Consider the following 14,814-nt stretch of genomic DNA (forward strand, 5'->3'; position numbering starts at 1 on the left):
TATTGCTTGTGTTGTGCAAAAGTATGTTATTGTTGTTGTAAAAAACGTAATAATAGTAATACCTTTCATGTCCATGCTCATCATGCATTGTCATTACATCCAATCAAAACCCTTAAAGTTAAAGCATCTAATGCAGAATCTGAATTCCGAGATTTAATGCAAATAGAGATTTGAAAATGTTTGTTGTACTAGCAGTACAAAAAGGAGGGTTGTGGAAGCAGAAAAAGAACTGACAAGAAGGGGATGCAATGCATGACAGTTCGTTAGCAAGAGTTAGGCTAACTGTAACCCTCATAACGCGAGATTTGTAGAAGCGAGGAATGTGTGAGACGAGTGGGAAAGAACTGTGTGAGAAGTTGTTGCGACCTTGTGTAGATAATATGGAATGTAGACTAAGAGTCTACATTAGTGAGCAAAACAAGATATCAGAATGACCTATGTATAAACAAAATGGAACTGTTGCTCATTATTGTCTGTAACAAAGGGTATAAATGCTTGCTGTAATTGTTTACCTGTTGAGAGACCTGCTTAGCTCTCTCCCTCTGCACAATTGTGAGAGTTAATAAAGCATCTGACTTGCTGTACCTAAACAAATAGTGAGAACTCTGTTTTTCTCCGACAGAGGCATAGCCTCGCATACTGCACTATCTATGTTCATGAGGCCACGTGACCCAGAAGTTTGAGGCAGAAACGAGTCATCGTGGTAGGCTGGGCCTTGACCAGCACTATTAATTAAACCATCATCTGAAAGCGGACTTCTGGGAAGAAGGGGTTGGTCTGGGTGGAGTCGAGCACTGCTCCAATAACCTTTATCCTATGCACCAGGGTGACGGTAGACTTCTATTAGTTTATAAGCAGGCCCAGTGCCTAAAAGGTTGACTGAATGAGGTGGATGCTGGCATCCACCTGTGCCTCAAACTGGCCTTTGACTCGAGTCATCGAGATACAGATAGACTTTTACCCCTCGCCAGAATGGAAACATGTCCTCTGGAATGGTGGCCGAAGCATGAAGGAACATACGAATGTTTAGCAAATCTGGCATGTAAATACCTTGTAATGCCAGCTACAAAAGGGCCATGCGAACACCTGTTCTCACTTTCTGGTGACATTGTAAATAAGAAGCAGGCAGCGTTATCTCCCGTAAATGTAAGCAAACTCGTTTGTCTTAGCGATTGGCTGAATGAGAAGTAGGACTGAGTGGACTTGTAGGCTCTAAAGTTTTACAATGTTTTGTTTTTGAATGCAGTTATATAACAAAAAAGTCTACATTGTAAATTGCACTTTCACGATAAAGAGATTGCACTACAGTACTTGTATGATGGGAATTGAAAAATTGAAAAATACTATTTTTGTTTATCATTTTTACAGTGCAAAAATTTGTAATAAAAAAATAAGAGAGCACTGTACACTTTGTATTCTGTATTATAATTGAAATCAATATATTTGAAAATGTAGAAAAACATCCAAAAATATTTAATACATTTCAATTGGGATTCTATTGTTTAACAGTGTGATTAAAACTGCGATTAATCATGATTAATTTTTTCAATGAGAGGCAGAAGCTATGTTGATGGGAGAGCATTTCCCGTTGACATAACGTGGTGGAGATACTGCTTTAAGTCGATGGAAGGTGCATTGACATAACTTATGTAACTTACATAACTTTACTAGCGTAAATTACATCGTCTTACAGCATTAATATAGACAAGGCCTTTGTGATAAACTATTACTTCCCTATGAAAGGTATTCAATCTAAGACGTAAATAAATGATAACAAAGAGGGATACCACTAAGGCTAGAAATGCTGCAGCAAAGCTGGAGCACAAGTTCCGACTACCTTCACTGGTGGCAAGAAGGAACTGAGGGTAGGGGGAGCACGCAGCCCCCTTTATAGCACGATATGTCGGCACCACTCCAGGGGTCGCAGTGGTGCTCCCCGACTACAGATGCTGCTAAGGGAAAAACTTCCGGCACCGGTGCACGTGGCGAGCACGCACACCTACTGTGGAATACACAGGAGCAATCACTCAAAGAAGAAACTTATGCTCAAATAAATTTGTTAGTCTCTAAGGTGCCACAAGTACTTCTGTTCTTTTTGCGGATACAGACTAACACGGCTGCTACTCGGAAATCTGGGAGAAGCACCTCTCTACAGAACTCACATTCCACACTAATGCTGAGCAGTTAAGAGCTCCACCTGGGAGCCCACCTCCTGTATGAAACTCAGGGGGGCTGTAGTCCCCCTGCTCTACCTAATTGGCACCCTTGGGAGGCAGGTTAGCTAGCAAGAAGAGCTGCAGGGATGGAAGGTGGAGTGGGATGAGATAGGGCCACAGCAGGGGGCACTGGGCCTCCAGGGATGAAGCCCTTACTACAGATATCAAAGGGGGAGCTAGCTTGATTTCGGTTCCCCTTTACTCCCCTTCACCTGGCTTGGCCTGGGCTTAGATGCCCAGCTGTTATCAGAAATGAAACCCTGGAAACGGGGGAAAGGGATCCGGCTAGTGGATTTTTGTTTTTAAATCTACTTTCTTGGTTCCCTGCAGCGCCAAGCTCAGGTCAGGGGAATGCCCTCTTCCCCCGATTCTGGGCTTTCCCTTTCACTCACCTGTCGGCTCAAACCCAGGCGGGCAAGAAAGGGAGGCTCAGCTGAAGTTAACCAACCCCAGCCAACCTGGGCTGCAGTGTACAGGACACCCTTCCCAATGAGCAGCTTGCGCCCTCCTAATGATGACAGTTGTGATAGGGTCAGGCCAGATGACTACAGGAGAGTGATCAAAGGTAGATATATTAACCCCAGATTAAGCAGGTCCCTTTTCCCTGAGTAAGATAATGGGCTGTTCCAGAACAATCAAGAAGTTGCTGGAACCAGTTATGGCAGGCAGGCTAATTAGGACACCTGGAGCCAATTAAGAAGCTCTTAGAATCAGTTAGGACAGGCAGGCTAATCAGGGCACCTAGTTTAAGAAGGACCTCACTTTAGTTTGCGGTGTGCGTGCGAGGAGCTGGGAACAAGAGGTGCGCAAGGAGCTGAGAGTGAGAAGGCATACTGCTGGAGGATTGAGGAGTACAAGCGTCATCAGACTTCAGGAGGATGGTCCTGTGGTGAGGATAAAGAAGGTGTTGGGAGGAGGCCATGGGGAAATAGCCCAGGGAGTTGTAGCTGTCACGCAGCTGTTACAGGAGACGCTGTAGACAGCTGCAATCCACAGGGCCCTGGGCTGGAACCCGGAGTAGAGGGTGGGCCTGGGTTCCCCCGATTCCCCCAACTCCCTATTGAATATAAGAGGAGTTGACCTGGACTGAGGGTCCCACCAGAGGGGAAGGTCTCTGGGCTGTCCTCCAACCCACTAGGTGGGTCAGCAGAGACTGCGGGGATTGTTCTCTTCCTTTTACCCATGCTGGCTGGTGCTGAGGTTAGCTGAATGAACGGCAGGTTTGAGCCACTGGCAAAAGTGGCCAACTGAGGGCTGCCGTGAATCTCTGAGGTGAGCAACAGGGCCGTCCCTAGCTATTCTGGGGCCCTACGCAGCCCCTCCACGGGGAAGGGGGGACAGACCTCTGCGGGGGGCTGGCCCCAGGCCTCCGTGGGGGGGGGGGCGGGGCTGGCTTTGGGGACGGGGAGGAACCACCCCCCAGCACTCACCAGTGGCGCAGCTGGGGCTGGGCCGCTGCGTGCAGGCCCGAACCCGCTGCACTCCTCAGGGGAGTGGGGGTGGGGCTGAGGCAGAGCAGGGGCGGGAAGAGGCGGGGAAGCGGTGGGGTGGGGGCTTTGGGGAAGGGGTGGAATGGGGGCGGGGCTGGGGGGCAGCATGGGGAAGAGGCGCGGTATGGGCTGGAGCAGCACGCAGCTGTGCAGGGAACCAGGAAATTTGGGGCACCAAATTTCCTGGTGCCTTACGCAGCTGCGTACTTTGCGTATGGATAAGGATGGCCTGGCGAGCAAATCTGCCAATAAGCACAGGACCTACCAAGGCAGAGGAGGAACTTTGTCACACATTGTACTGTTGTAGTTGCTTCTGGTGTGCAACAGAATGTAGCAAGAGGAGCATGGAATGGATTTTATTAACAGAATTGAGCTGCTTGTGAATGATTTTGACTATACTCATAGACTTTAAGGTCAGAAAGGACCATTATGATCTTCTAGTCTGACCTCTTGCACAACGCAGGCCACAGAATCTCACCCACCCACTCCTGTAACAAACCCCTGACCTATGTCTGAGCTATTGAAGTCCTCAACTTGTGGTTTAAAGACTTCAAGGTGCAGAGAATCCTCCAGCAAGTGACCCGTGCCCCACGCTGCAGAGGAAGGCGAAAAACCCCCACGGCTTCTGCCAATCTGCCCTGGAGGAAAATTCCTTTCTGACCCCAAATATGGCGATCAGCTAAACCCCGAGCATGTGGGCAAGACTCACCAGCCAGCACCCAGGAAAGAATAGGTCTTTTGCCTCCACTGCTCCCCTTGGAAGGCTATTCCAGAACTTCACTCCTGTGATGGTTACAAACCTTCATCTAATTTCAAGTCTAAACTTCCTGATGGCCAGTTTATATCCATTTGTTCTTGTGTCCACGTTGGTACTGAGCTTAAATAATTCCTCTCCCTCCCTGGTATTTTTCTCCCTCCATGGTATTTATCCCTCTGATATATTTATAAAGAGCAATCATATCTCCCCTCAGCCTTCTTTTGGTTAGGCTAAACAAGCCAAGCTCTTTGAGTCTCCTTTCATAAAACAGGTTTTCCATTCCTCGGATAATCCTAGTAGTCCTTCTCTGTACCTGTTCCAGTTTGAATTTATCCTTCTTAAACATGGGAGACCAGAACTGCATACAATATTCCAGATGAGGTCTCACCAGTGCCTTGTATAATGGTACTAATACCTCCTTATCTCTATTGGAAATACCTCGCCTGATGCATCCCAAGACCGCATTAGCTTTTTTCACAGCCATATCACGTTGGCGACTCATAGTCATCCTGTGATCAACCAATATTCCGAGGTCCTTCTCCTCCTCTGTTACTTTCAAGTGATGCGTCCCCAGTTCATAACAAAAATTCTTGTTATTAATCCCGAAGCTCCTCATTAGACTCATTAAAGACTGAGGCAAAAGTATTTGTTTAGATATTGGGCCATGCCTAAATTATCCTTAACCTCCACTCCACCCTCAGTGTTTAGCGGTCCCATTTCTTTCTTTGTTTTTTTCTTATTTATATGGCTATAGAACCTTTTACTATTGGTTTTAATTCCCTTTGCAAGGTCCAACTCTACATAGCTTTTGGCCTTTCTCACTTTATCCCTACATGTTTTGACCTCAATAAAGTAGCTTTCCTTGCTGATCCCTCCCATCTTCCACTCCTTGTAGGCTTTCTGTTTTTTCTTAATCTCCTCTCTGAGATGCTTGCTCATCCAGCTTGGTCTACAACTCCTGCCTATGAGTTTTTTCCCCTACTCGCCTGTGGGTATGTGTGTGTGTATATATCTATATAAAATTCTCTGAATTCCCTGGAAATTTTGTTCAGTGACATTTTTGACTCCTTTTGCGTGCTTAAACAGCTACATCTAGTGACTTTTTCAGGGTTTGTCTGGTGACCTCCTGCTATGTGGAGTTGGCCCACTGACTATAAGATTATCTCCATTTTACATACCTAGCTCTTTCACAGCGTCTTGTTTATTCTTTTCCATAATTTTACTTATTTCCTGTAAGATAAAGGAAAATGCAATTTCTATTAGGAAAGATACATACACCTTTGTGAGTTCATATTTTAAATACATTTTAGTACAAATATTGCTGAAGTCCATTAAATATAGGGGGTTAGCAGTGAGTGAGTTATGGCTAGAATGACATTAAGCCATAACCCATGTTGTAGAAGGGCCAGGCTGCTGTGGGAATACTTAAGAGGAGGTCTGGTTGACTACGAATACTGGAGGTCTGCCAGATGGAGCAGCAGCTCCATCAGCCTTTGAAAAGGTGCAGTATGCACGTCATGTATCAGCTCTGCTAGAATTTGTTTTTAATCATTCTGACATCTTTATTTTATCTATTTTAACTTCCTGTTATCAATTTAAATCTATAACTTTTTAAAGTATATAAATTAAAATCTTCAAAGCACACATTTTAAACCATTTCCTATACTTTCTATTATTTTCCCTCACCTTAGAAATTGTCTCATGACCAGAAATCTGTTCAATTAAATATTCTGTATCTTCTTCACCTTGCACATATCCCTTAACAATATCATATCTAAAGGTTAGCTGTTTGTTTATTTGTTTTTCCAATAGGTTTATCAGTCTTGATATCACAAGCTGAAATAAATAATAATGAAATAAGTCACATCTGCAAACAAAATACATTATTTAATAAAAATGTCAACTTTTCTAATAGGAATTCTTATACAGATAAATACACTTCACTTGTATGTTTATATTTCATTCAACTTTGATTTATGTAAATACTACAACAGAGTGTCTGTCCAGATCAGAGGTGGGCAAACTACGGCCCACGGGTCCCTCCCCTGCTGTCCCCCCTCCCCTGAAGCCTCAGCTCGCCGTGCCGCCAGCGCTCTGGGTGGCGGGGCTGTGAGCTTCTGCTGCTCTGAGCGGCATGGTAAGGGAGCGGGGGGGGTTGGATAAGGGGCAAGAGGTCCTGGGGGCAGTCAGGGGACAGGGAGCAGGGGACGGTAGAATGGGGCAGAGGTTCGGGGGGGGGCGGTCAGTGGACAGGGAACAGGGGGGGTTGGATAGGCGTGAGTCCCGGGGGGCCTGTCAGGGGGCGGGGGTGTGGATAGGCGTCTGGGCAGTCAGGGGACAGGGAGCGGGGGGGGTTGGATAGGGGGTGGGGTCCCGGAAGGGCAATTAGGGGTGTGGGGGGGTTCTCGGAGGGGGCGGTCAGGGGAGAAGGAGCAGGGGGGGTTGGATGAGTCAGGGGTTCTGAGGGGGGCAGGAAGTGGAAGGGGGTGGATAGGGGGCAGGGGCCAGGCTGTTTGGAGAGGCACAGACTTCCCTACCTGGCCCTCCATACAGTTTCAGAACCCCGATGTGGCCCTCAGGCCAAAAAGTTTGCCTACCCCGCTCCAGATGCTCCATGTGCTCTTAACATAACTTAGAAGTTCAGCAGTACAATTTAATATAACCTATGTTAGTCCTCCAGAAAAACAAGGTTGCCATTGTTTAGTGAAACATCCTCTTTATAAAATGTCTTGTAAATCTTATACTTATTTTTTATGCTGGGGTGGAGTAGGAGTAGAGAAAGGAAATAGTTTAGCCACTATAGTTACAGTGAATTCCAAGGAGGAAAACACCAACTAAATTAACTAAAGACTATCATTGCTCTGAGTACAAGTTCTTTGATTGTTGCCTGCCAACTAAATAAACAGCTTCCTTCTTGAGCTTCCTGTTTTAGAATCAATAAGTGATTATTTGCTATGTTAGCAGCAATATTGGGGTAAAACCATCAAGTTAATTTAACTGTCATTATTTTCAATCTTAGAATTTGTAATAGTTTTTTTATTTTACTCTTGAATGTTTACTTTTAATAAAATTCATAAAGCACTGAATCATTTTTCCTTTAATTAGCAATTTGGATCAGAACCCTCCAGAACCTAGGTGAATCAGTCAATCCACCTATGAGCCTAGATAGCTTTCCTTAAATTAAACCCTTTGGTTTTGACAATAGCTCACTGCACTAAGTGGAGGAAAAAAACGTTACCCACCTTTCATAACTGTTGTTCTTTGAGATGTGTGGTTCATGTTCATTCCATTCTAGTTCATGTCCACGGAGGTCGGAGACTTTTGCCTTAGCGGTTTCCATAGGGCCGGTGTGGCGCCCTCTGGGGTGACTCGCTCACGCCGCAGTATATCAGGTGCTGCCGGCCCTACGCCCTCTCTGTTCCTTATTGCTGACAACTCCAACAGAGGGGTAGGAGGGCAGGTAATGGCCGAACTAGTATTGATGAGGCCACGCTGGGACTAAGAGGATGATCATTGCTTTGTCTTGCTTCACCTTGAGCAGGACTCTGTGGATTAACGGCACTGGCAGGAAGGCGTACATCAGAGCTCCTGAACATAGAATCAGGAAGGCGTCTGAAAGGGAGCCCTTGTCCCTGCCCTGCAGAGACTAGAACATGTGGCACTTTCTGTTCTGCCTGGATGCAAACAGGTCCACCTGGGGAGTCCCCCACCTATGGAAGATTAGGCTGACCATCTCCGGATGGAGCAACCATTTATGGCGAGATGAGAAGGTCCTGCTGAGGTGATCTGCCAGGACGTTCTTGGCTCCGGGCAGGTGGATAGCTACCAGGTGAATGGCATATCGCACACAAAAATCCCAGAGGCTGAGCGCTTCCCAACAAAGGGCTGAAGACCTGGCGCCGCCCTGCCTGTTGATGTAATATATCGCAGCAGTATTTTCTGTGAGGGCTTGCACCACCTTGCCTTTCAGGTGGGACAAGAAGGCCTGGCAGGCTAGGCGAACTGCTTTGAGTTCCCTGACATTGATAAGAAGGGAGAGATTGTTGTGGAGCCAGTGGCTCTGGGTGCTGAGCTAACGCCCCAATGGGCTCCCCAACCCAGATCCGACACATCCGAGACCAGGATGATCGACGGAGACCGGATCGCAAAGGGGACTCCCTGCAGCACTGACCTGGTATTCCGACACCAATCCAGAGACAGGAGGACATGGTTCAAAACTGTGACCACATGGTCCAGGGTGTGCCTGCTGGGGGTGTAGACCGAGGCTAGCTACACTTGCAGAGGCCGCAGATGAAGACGGGCATAGCTAACCACATATGTGCACATGGTCATGTGGCCCATCATTCGCAGGCACACGTGGGCCATTGTGAGTGGGTGGCTCTTTATGTGGGGGATTAAGCTTGACATGGCCTGAAAACGTGCTTCCGGAAGGAAGACCCTGGCCCACGTGGAGTCGAGGACCGCTCCGATAAACTCTATCCTTTGGACTGGAGTTAACATGGACTTTTCTGTGTTTATTAATAGACCCAGCTTGCTGCAGGTGGACCGCACCAGATCAAGGCTCTTGCGCAACTTCCCCGTAGACCTGCCCTTGATGAGCCCCTCGTTGAGATATGGGAAGATCGGAACCCCTCGACATCTCAGCGCCATGCATTTCATGAACACCCTGGGGGCCGAAGACAGGCCACAGGATAGCAACGTGAAATGGAAGTGGCACTCGACTACTATGAAATGCAGGAAATGCCTGTGTCACAGGAATATGGAGACATGAAAGCCAGCGTCCTTTAAGTCGAGAGCGGCGTACCAGTTTCCCGGATCCAGGGATGGGATGATGGAGACCATGCAGAACTTGAACTTCTTGAGAGACTTGTTGAGGCCAACCAGGTCCAGAATGGGTGTGAGACACCCCCCCCCCCTTTGCCTTCGGGATTAGGAAGTAGCGGAAGTAGAATCCTCTTCCTTACATATCTCGAGGAACTTCCTCCACAGCCTCCAAGACCAGGAGATTTTCGACCTCCTGAACGAGGAGTTGCTCATGAGAAGGGTCCCTGAAGAAGGATGGGGAAGGTGTGTGTGGGGGAGGTAGAGGGAGGGTGGCCAAAAATTGCAGGGTATAGCCCTGAGCTACTATGTCCAGGAGCCAATGGTCTGATGTAATCCACGACCAGGCCGAGAGGTAGGGAAAAAGGCAGCTGAGGAAAAGGCAGGAAGGATCTGGGCAGTTGGCTGGTGCGTCGCTCCCGAGCACACCCTCAAAATGAGCACTTCTGGCTCCCTTGGTGCTTCACCAGGCCAGGTTGCGCAGCAGATCGGGATGACAAATTGTGACGGCGACTAAACCCTACATCCCTTTTCCTTGCAGGTGCCTGCCGAGGCTGCCACTGTCGAGGTGGTGGAGGAGGCCGGAACGGCTGTCTCAACGCCTGAGGAATATGCATCCCCAGAGAGTCGCCCGCGTGTTTTTCAGGCCGTGCAGACGAGCATCCATTTGGTTGGAAAAAAGGCCGATACCATTAAACAGGAGATCCTGAATAGAGGCCTGCATCTCCTGAGACTGGTCTGTGGTCTGGAGCCAGGAACTTTGCTGCATGACCACCGCCAAGGCGACCACTAGGGCAGCTGAATCGGCTGTGTCCCAGGCCATTTGGAGGGAGCACCGAGCTGCCGCAGTACCCTCCTCCACCAGAGTTGTGAACTCCTGGGCCATCTCCTGGGTCATGGAGTCCTTGAACTCGAGGAGAGAGTCCCACAAGTTAAAGTTATAGCGACCCAAGACAAAGACCGATGCCAGGGAGATCGTCTATGGCTGGGTAAGTCCCAGCGCGAGGATGGAGATATGGAGCACGGAGCCAATGACTCGTAGCAGCAAGCAGGAGCCATGGGCTGATGCGGAGACCAAGAATGTGGCGACCGAGGGCTCTGTCTTGGCTCCGGAGACAGGTGGTGCTCGCTTGATTTGTGCAAGGCCTTGCCAGCAGGCTTGCCCTCTCGGGGAGCCATAGCCAGATCCATATCTCCACATGGTGCCATCTGCAGTGGGGGCGCTCTCTGCTCTCCCTGTGCCAGGAGCTGGGAGAGTGTCGACTGCGCCATTGGCTTGGGCCCTTTACTGTTCCCTGGAGTCGGTGATGGGTCCTTTCTGGGGGAGGAACTCCCTGGGGCTGAGCCCTTTTGCGAGTCTGGAGTGGGTGTAAGGCCCGAACAAGGTCCTTTGCCTGGAGCCCCCAGGTCGGGCTTGCTCGGTGCCATCTTCTTAGGTTTCTTCTTTGGCACTAGCAACGGGGATTGGTACCGGGAGGAACCTGGTGCCGGGTGTGCGCTCCACACCGAAGTAAAAGCGCTAGGTGCCACATCGGACCGCTCTGGCTTCAAAGCTGGGTACAGGGCAGCCTGCATCAGGAGGGCCCTGAGATGTATGTTGTGCTCCCTCTGGGTCTGAGGATCAACGTTTTTACAGATGTGACAGCGCTTCTTTATGTGGGATTCCCTGAGACAGCTTAGACAACTATCATGCGGGTCACTAACAGGCATAGGCCTGTTACACATGGAGCACGGCTTAAAACCCAGGGACCAGGGCATGCCCCACCTGGGGCAATGTCCCCACTGGGACACTATCTAACACTTAACAGCTACTTAACAACTAACTAACAATGGTTAAACTATTTACAGCTAGAAGCACAAGGCTGAGATAGAAAAAAAAACAGCTGGCCACTTGCGAAGCAAGGGACAAAGGCATCCTGACTGACCACCACGGGTGATAAGAAGGAACTTAGGCCTTGGCTACACTTACCAGCTAGTTCGACGGCTGGAAATCGAAGTTCTGGGTTCGACTTATCGCGTCTAGTCTGGACGCGATAAGTCGAACCCGGAAGTGCTTGCCGTCGACTGCGGTACTCCAGCTCGGCGAGAGGAGTACCGCGGAGTCGACGGGGGAGCCTGCCTGCCGCGTGTGGACCAAGGTAAGTTCGAACTAAGGTACTTCGACTTCAGCTACGTTATTCACGTAGCTGAAGTTGCGTACCTTAGTTCGAATTGGGGCGGGTAGTGTAGACCAAGCCTTAGAGGGCATAGGGCCCGCTGTGCCTGAAATACCATGGCTTGAGCGCGGCACCCCTGAGGGCGCCACAGCCGGCCCTATGGATACTGCTAAGGCAAAAGTCTCTGACGTCCGCATATGTGGGCACACACACACCTAGAATGAACTAAAATGGAATCGACATGAGCAAGCACTCGAAGAAGAATTTTTGTGGACATCTGTGTTGAAACCAGAAATAATTCGCTGACTGGTCATGTCTCCCAGGTAATAACACCTTCACTGATGCAAATTGCATTCCCACAGCACCAAGAGCACCAATTTGCTGCATCAGGGCAGCACGGCCTCACACTGGAGATCTTGTGGCACCTTAGAGACTAACAAATTTATTAGAGCATAAGCTTTCGTGGACTACAGCCCACTTCTAACACGGCTGCTACTCTGAAACACTGGAGATGATACACAAGTCTCCAAAGAACAGGCAAAACGTGCTTAAAAGACTGACATGTATAAGGCAACATGCACTGCTGCCACCTGGATGATCACTTTATACAAAGAAAAAGCAGAAACTTATATTGTCTTAGTAGAAAGGATGTTGAGACTATCAGATACACAAACTCCTGTCTCCAAATAATAGGTCTGAATACAAAGGATGATCCATTAAGAGAGTGTCTGCTCTGAAAGATTCCCATTCGGCCCCTTCTACAAATGCAACAAAACAATCCAGATGACTTGAAAAACCATGGCCCCATCCTGGTTGCAAATAAGTCTGCTCACTTTAGATCCAACTTGTGGAGCAAAGTTACCCAAGTGAATCATGCGATCAGGAAAATTTGTTCAGGTGAGAAAACCAGAAATCTTTTGCAGCTACAACTTTTAGCATGATAGTAGTTCAGGGAATACATTGCAGCTGACATATCTATGAGCACTTGCACTATATGACTCCTGATGATAAGGCTAGCTAAACATGTTGGACTTATAACAAATTTACATGTTATCTAGCTTCAAGGGGATTTCACAGATTGAGGGTCTGGTCACCTCCTCAAATGATGTAGGCAAAATAATTCCCTATAATGATGGTGCACAGGGGCTGAATAAAGTGAACCCCTGTCAAGGCTGATTCCCCACTCTGGCACTTCGAGTGCAGAAGGTGGGGGCCCGCAAGGATTCTAAAAATTAATACTGCCACTCCAGGCTTGTATTAAACTCCCAAGGTTACAGCTTTTCTCTGATCTTGGATGGGTAGATGCTGCACCACCCAAGTGCAAAAAAACCCTTTTAGAACCCAGGAAGGCGCACTTGGGAATTCCTTCCTGTGGGTACCCTCAAGCCCTTTCACACCCCACCTCACCTCCCCCCCCCCCCGCCGTGGAAGAATTGAGAAAGAAAACAAAGGAAATCAGCTGTTGCCACCAGCTAATTAAACAACATATGCACAAATCTGTTAGGGACACAAAAATTTAATCCTGTTCTTAAAAAAGGTAAATGTTATTAAAAACAAAAAGAAAGAAAATACATCTGGAACTTAAGCTTTTTGCTAGGTTTTAAAAAACACAATTACAAGGATTAAGCATCAAGACAGCTTCTTGAGGTCCAGCTTAAAGGTTACAAGCAAAACAAAAGCATTTGGGGTTAGCACAGAGGAGTCCGCAAGCCAGGGCCGCCCGGGAGGGGAAAGTGGGGCAATTTGCCCCAGGCCCCGGGAGCCCTGGCCCGGCGGTGGTCTGGGTCTTCGGCAGCATTTCGGCGGCGGGGGGCCCTTCAGTGCTGCTGAAGACGCAGAGCGATTGAAGGGCCCCCGCCGCTGAAATCCGCAGAAGACCCGGACCACCGCCGGGTGAGTACAAGTGCCGCAGCTCCCCCGCTTTGCCCCAGGCCTCCTGAATCCTCTGGGTGGCCCTGCCGCAAGCCATAAAGAAATAAAAGAGATAAACCTAAGCGTGTCTTCCTAGACATTTCCTGATCTACTTACATATCTGGGGCTTCAAATGAGTAGTTTCTAGGTATGATTTGATCATTTTTCATACCTGGCGCAAGCTCTTACAGCATAGTTCCAGCCCTGTCCCTGCTGTCTGGGAGAACAACACAGAAGACAAAGGGGAATTTTTCCCCCCAATTTTAAAAAGTTCTAGCCTTCCCATTGGCTCTTTTGGTCAGATGCCCACTCCCTTCCTTTTACCTATGGACTTTTTAACCTTTTACATGTAAAGCAAGTAGAGAACAGCTACTAACAGGGATTTTATAGCTAACTGGCTGGCTGGGTATCCATAAAAGGGAGCAACTCCCCCCCCCCTTCATTTATCACAACCCCTCTTAGGATTTTAGATGGGAAAGTACACCACAAAGTTGTTGTTTTTTCATCCCAGTTCCAGCAGTCACAATAAGAGTCCTGAACAAACCCTGAGCTTGTGAGCATATGAAGCATATATATTGATGCTACACTTTCTGACACTTTTAACCATGGTGGCTGAAAGCAACAGAGATTAGAAAAGTACTTTAATACTATCATTAATATAAGGACTTTGTAGTGGGGGGAAAGGATGAAGAAAACTTTCTTCATAAATTAGAATTTAAAAAACAAAACACAAGAAGAACAATGTCTGGTCAGCAACCCTCAGATTGTCTGATTTTTCTTAAATAGCAGAATAAACAGGATTTGAGAGGAAAAGGTAGGCTGTGCACCCCTAACTCTCAATGCTGACATATGGACTGTTATGCCCCTCTCCTAAAGTACAGTGCATTCAATTGTTCCACAGATCATGTGATATACCATACAAAATGTAAGAGCAGACGTGGGGAGGCAGTTTTATGAGGAAGAAACGTGGTTTTATTTTAGCTCTATAAGCATTCCACATACTCCTACGCTCTCAGTGCAGCATGCTGTGAGATCTCACCAGCAAAGCACATAAGGGGATGTCACATCAAGGAGAAGCCACACAGGTTTAAAATAATAACATTTAAGAATTTGGTTTACATTTTATTTTACTGAACCTAAAAATAAAATACAAAGCTGCATGCTTTTATAGTTCCTTGTTAAAAGTTAAAAAAATCTTTATCTTTACCTTCAAAAGAGGCAGAACTCTAATAAGGCGAATGACTCGGAAAACCCTGATAGTCTTAATCATATGGTATGTTGGGTGAAGTGGCTTAAAGATATTAATAATCATGATATCTATGAGTCCAACTGTTATGATTACTAGTTCCAACTGATTCCAACGATGAAAGATGTAAGCCCTCCCCATGGCTAAAGCCTGTTATTAAAAAGAAACAAACAATATTTATTTAGATTCATTACATCATTTACATTATAAAACAAGA

General features: G+C 47.4%; 1 protein-coding gene across 1 annotated transcript in view; it reads right to left on the reverse strand.

Annotated features, from left to right (window-relative positions):
• The window catches only part of LOC117876512 (sodium/hydrogen exchanger 11-like), a 44,573-nt gene extending 29,825 nt beyond the window's left edge, over positions 1 to 14,748 (reverse strand). The window contains exons 1-3 of the mRNA XM_034768777.1: positions 14,559 to 14,748; positions 6,150 to 6,299; positions 5,642 to 5,693 (exon numbers count right to left, since the gene is read on the reverse strand). Of these exons, the coding sequence (XP_034624668.1) occupies positions 5,642 to 5,693; positions 6,150 to 6,299; positions 14,559 to 14,738 (382 nt within the window). The 5' untranslated portion in view covers positions 14,739 to 14,748. The remainder of the gene's footprint in view (positions 1 to 5,641; positions 5,694 to 6,149; positions 6,300 to 14,558) is intronic.
• Positions 14,749 to 14,814: the final 66 nt, after the last annotated feature.

Source organism: Trachemys scripta, chromosome 4 (genome assembly GCF_013100865.1).
Source record: "Trachemys scripta elegans isolate TJP31775 chromosome 4, CAS_Tse_1.0, whole genome shotgun sequence".
NCBI classification, from domain to species: domain Eukaryota; kingdom Metazoa; phylum Chordata; order Testudines; family Emydidae; genus Trachemys; species Trachemys scripta.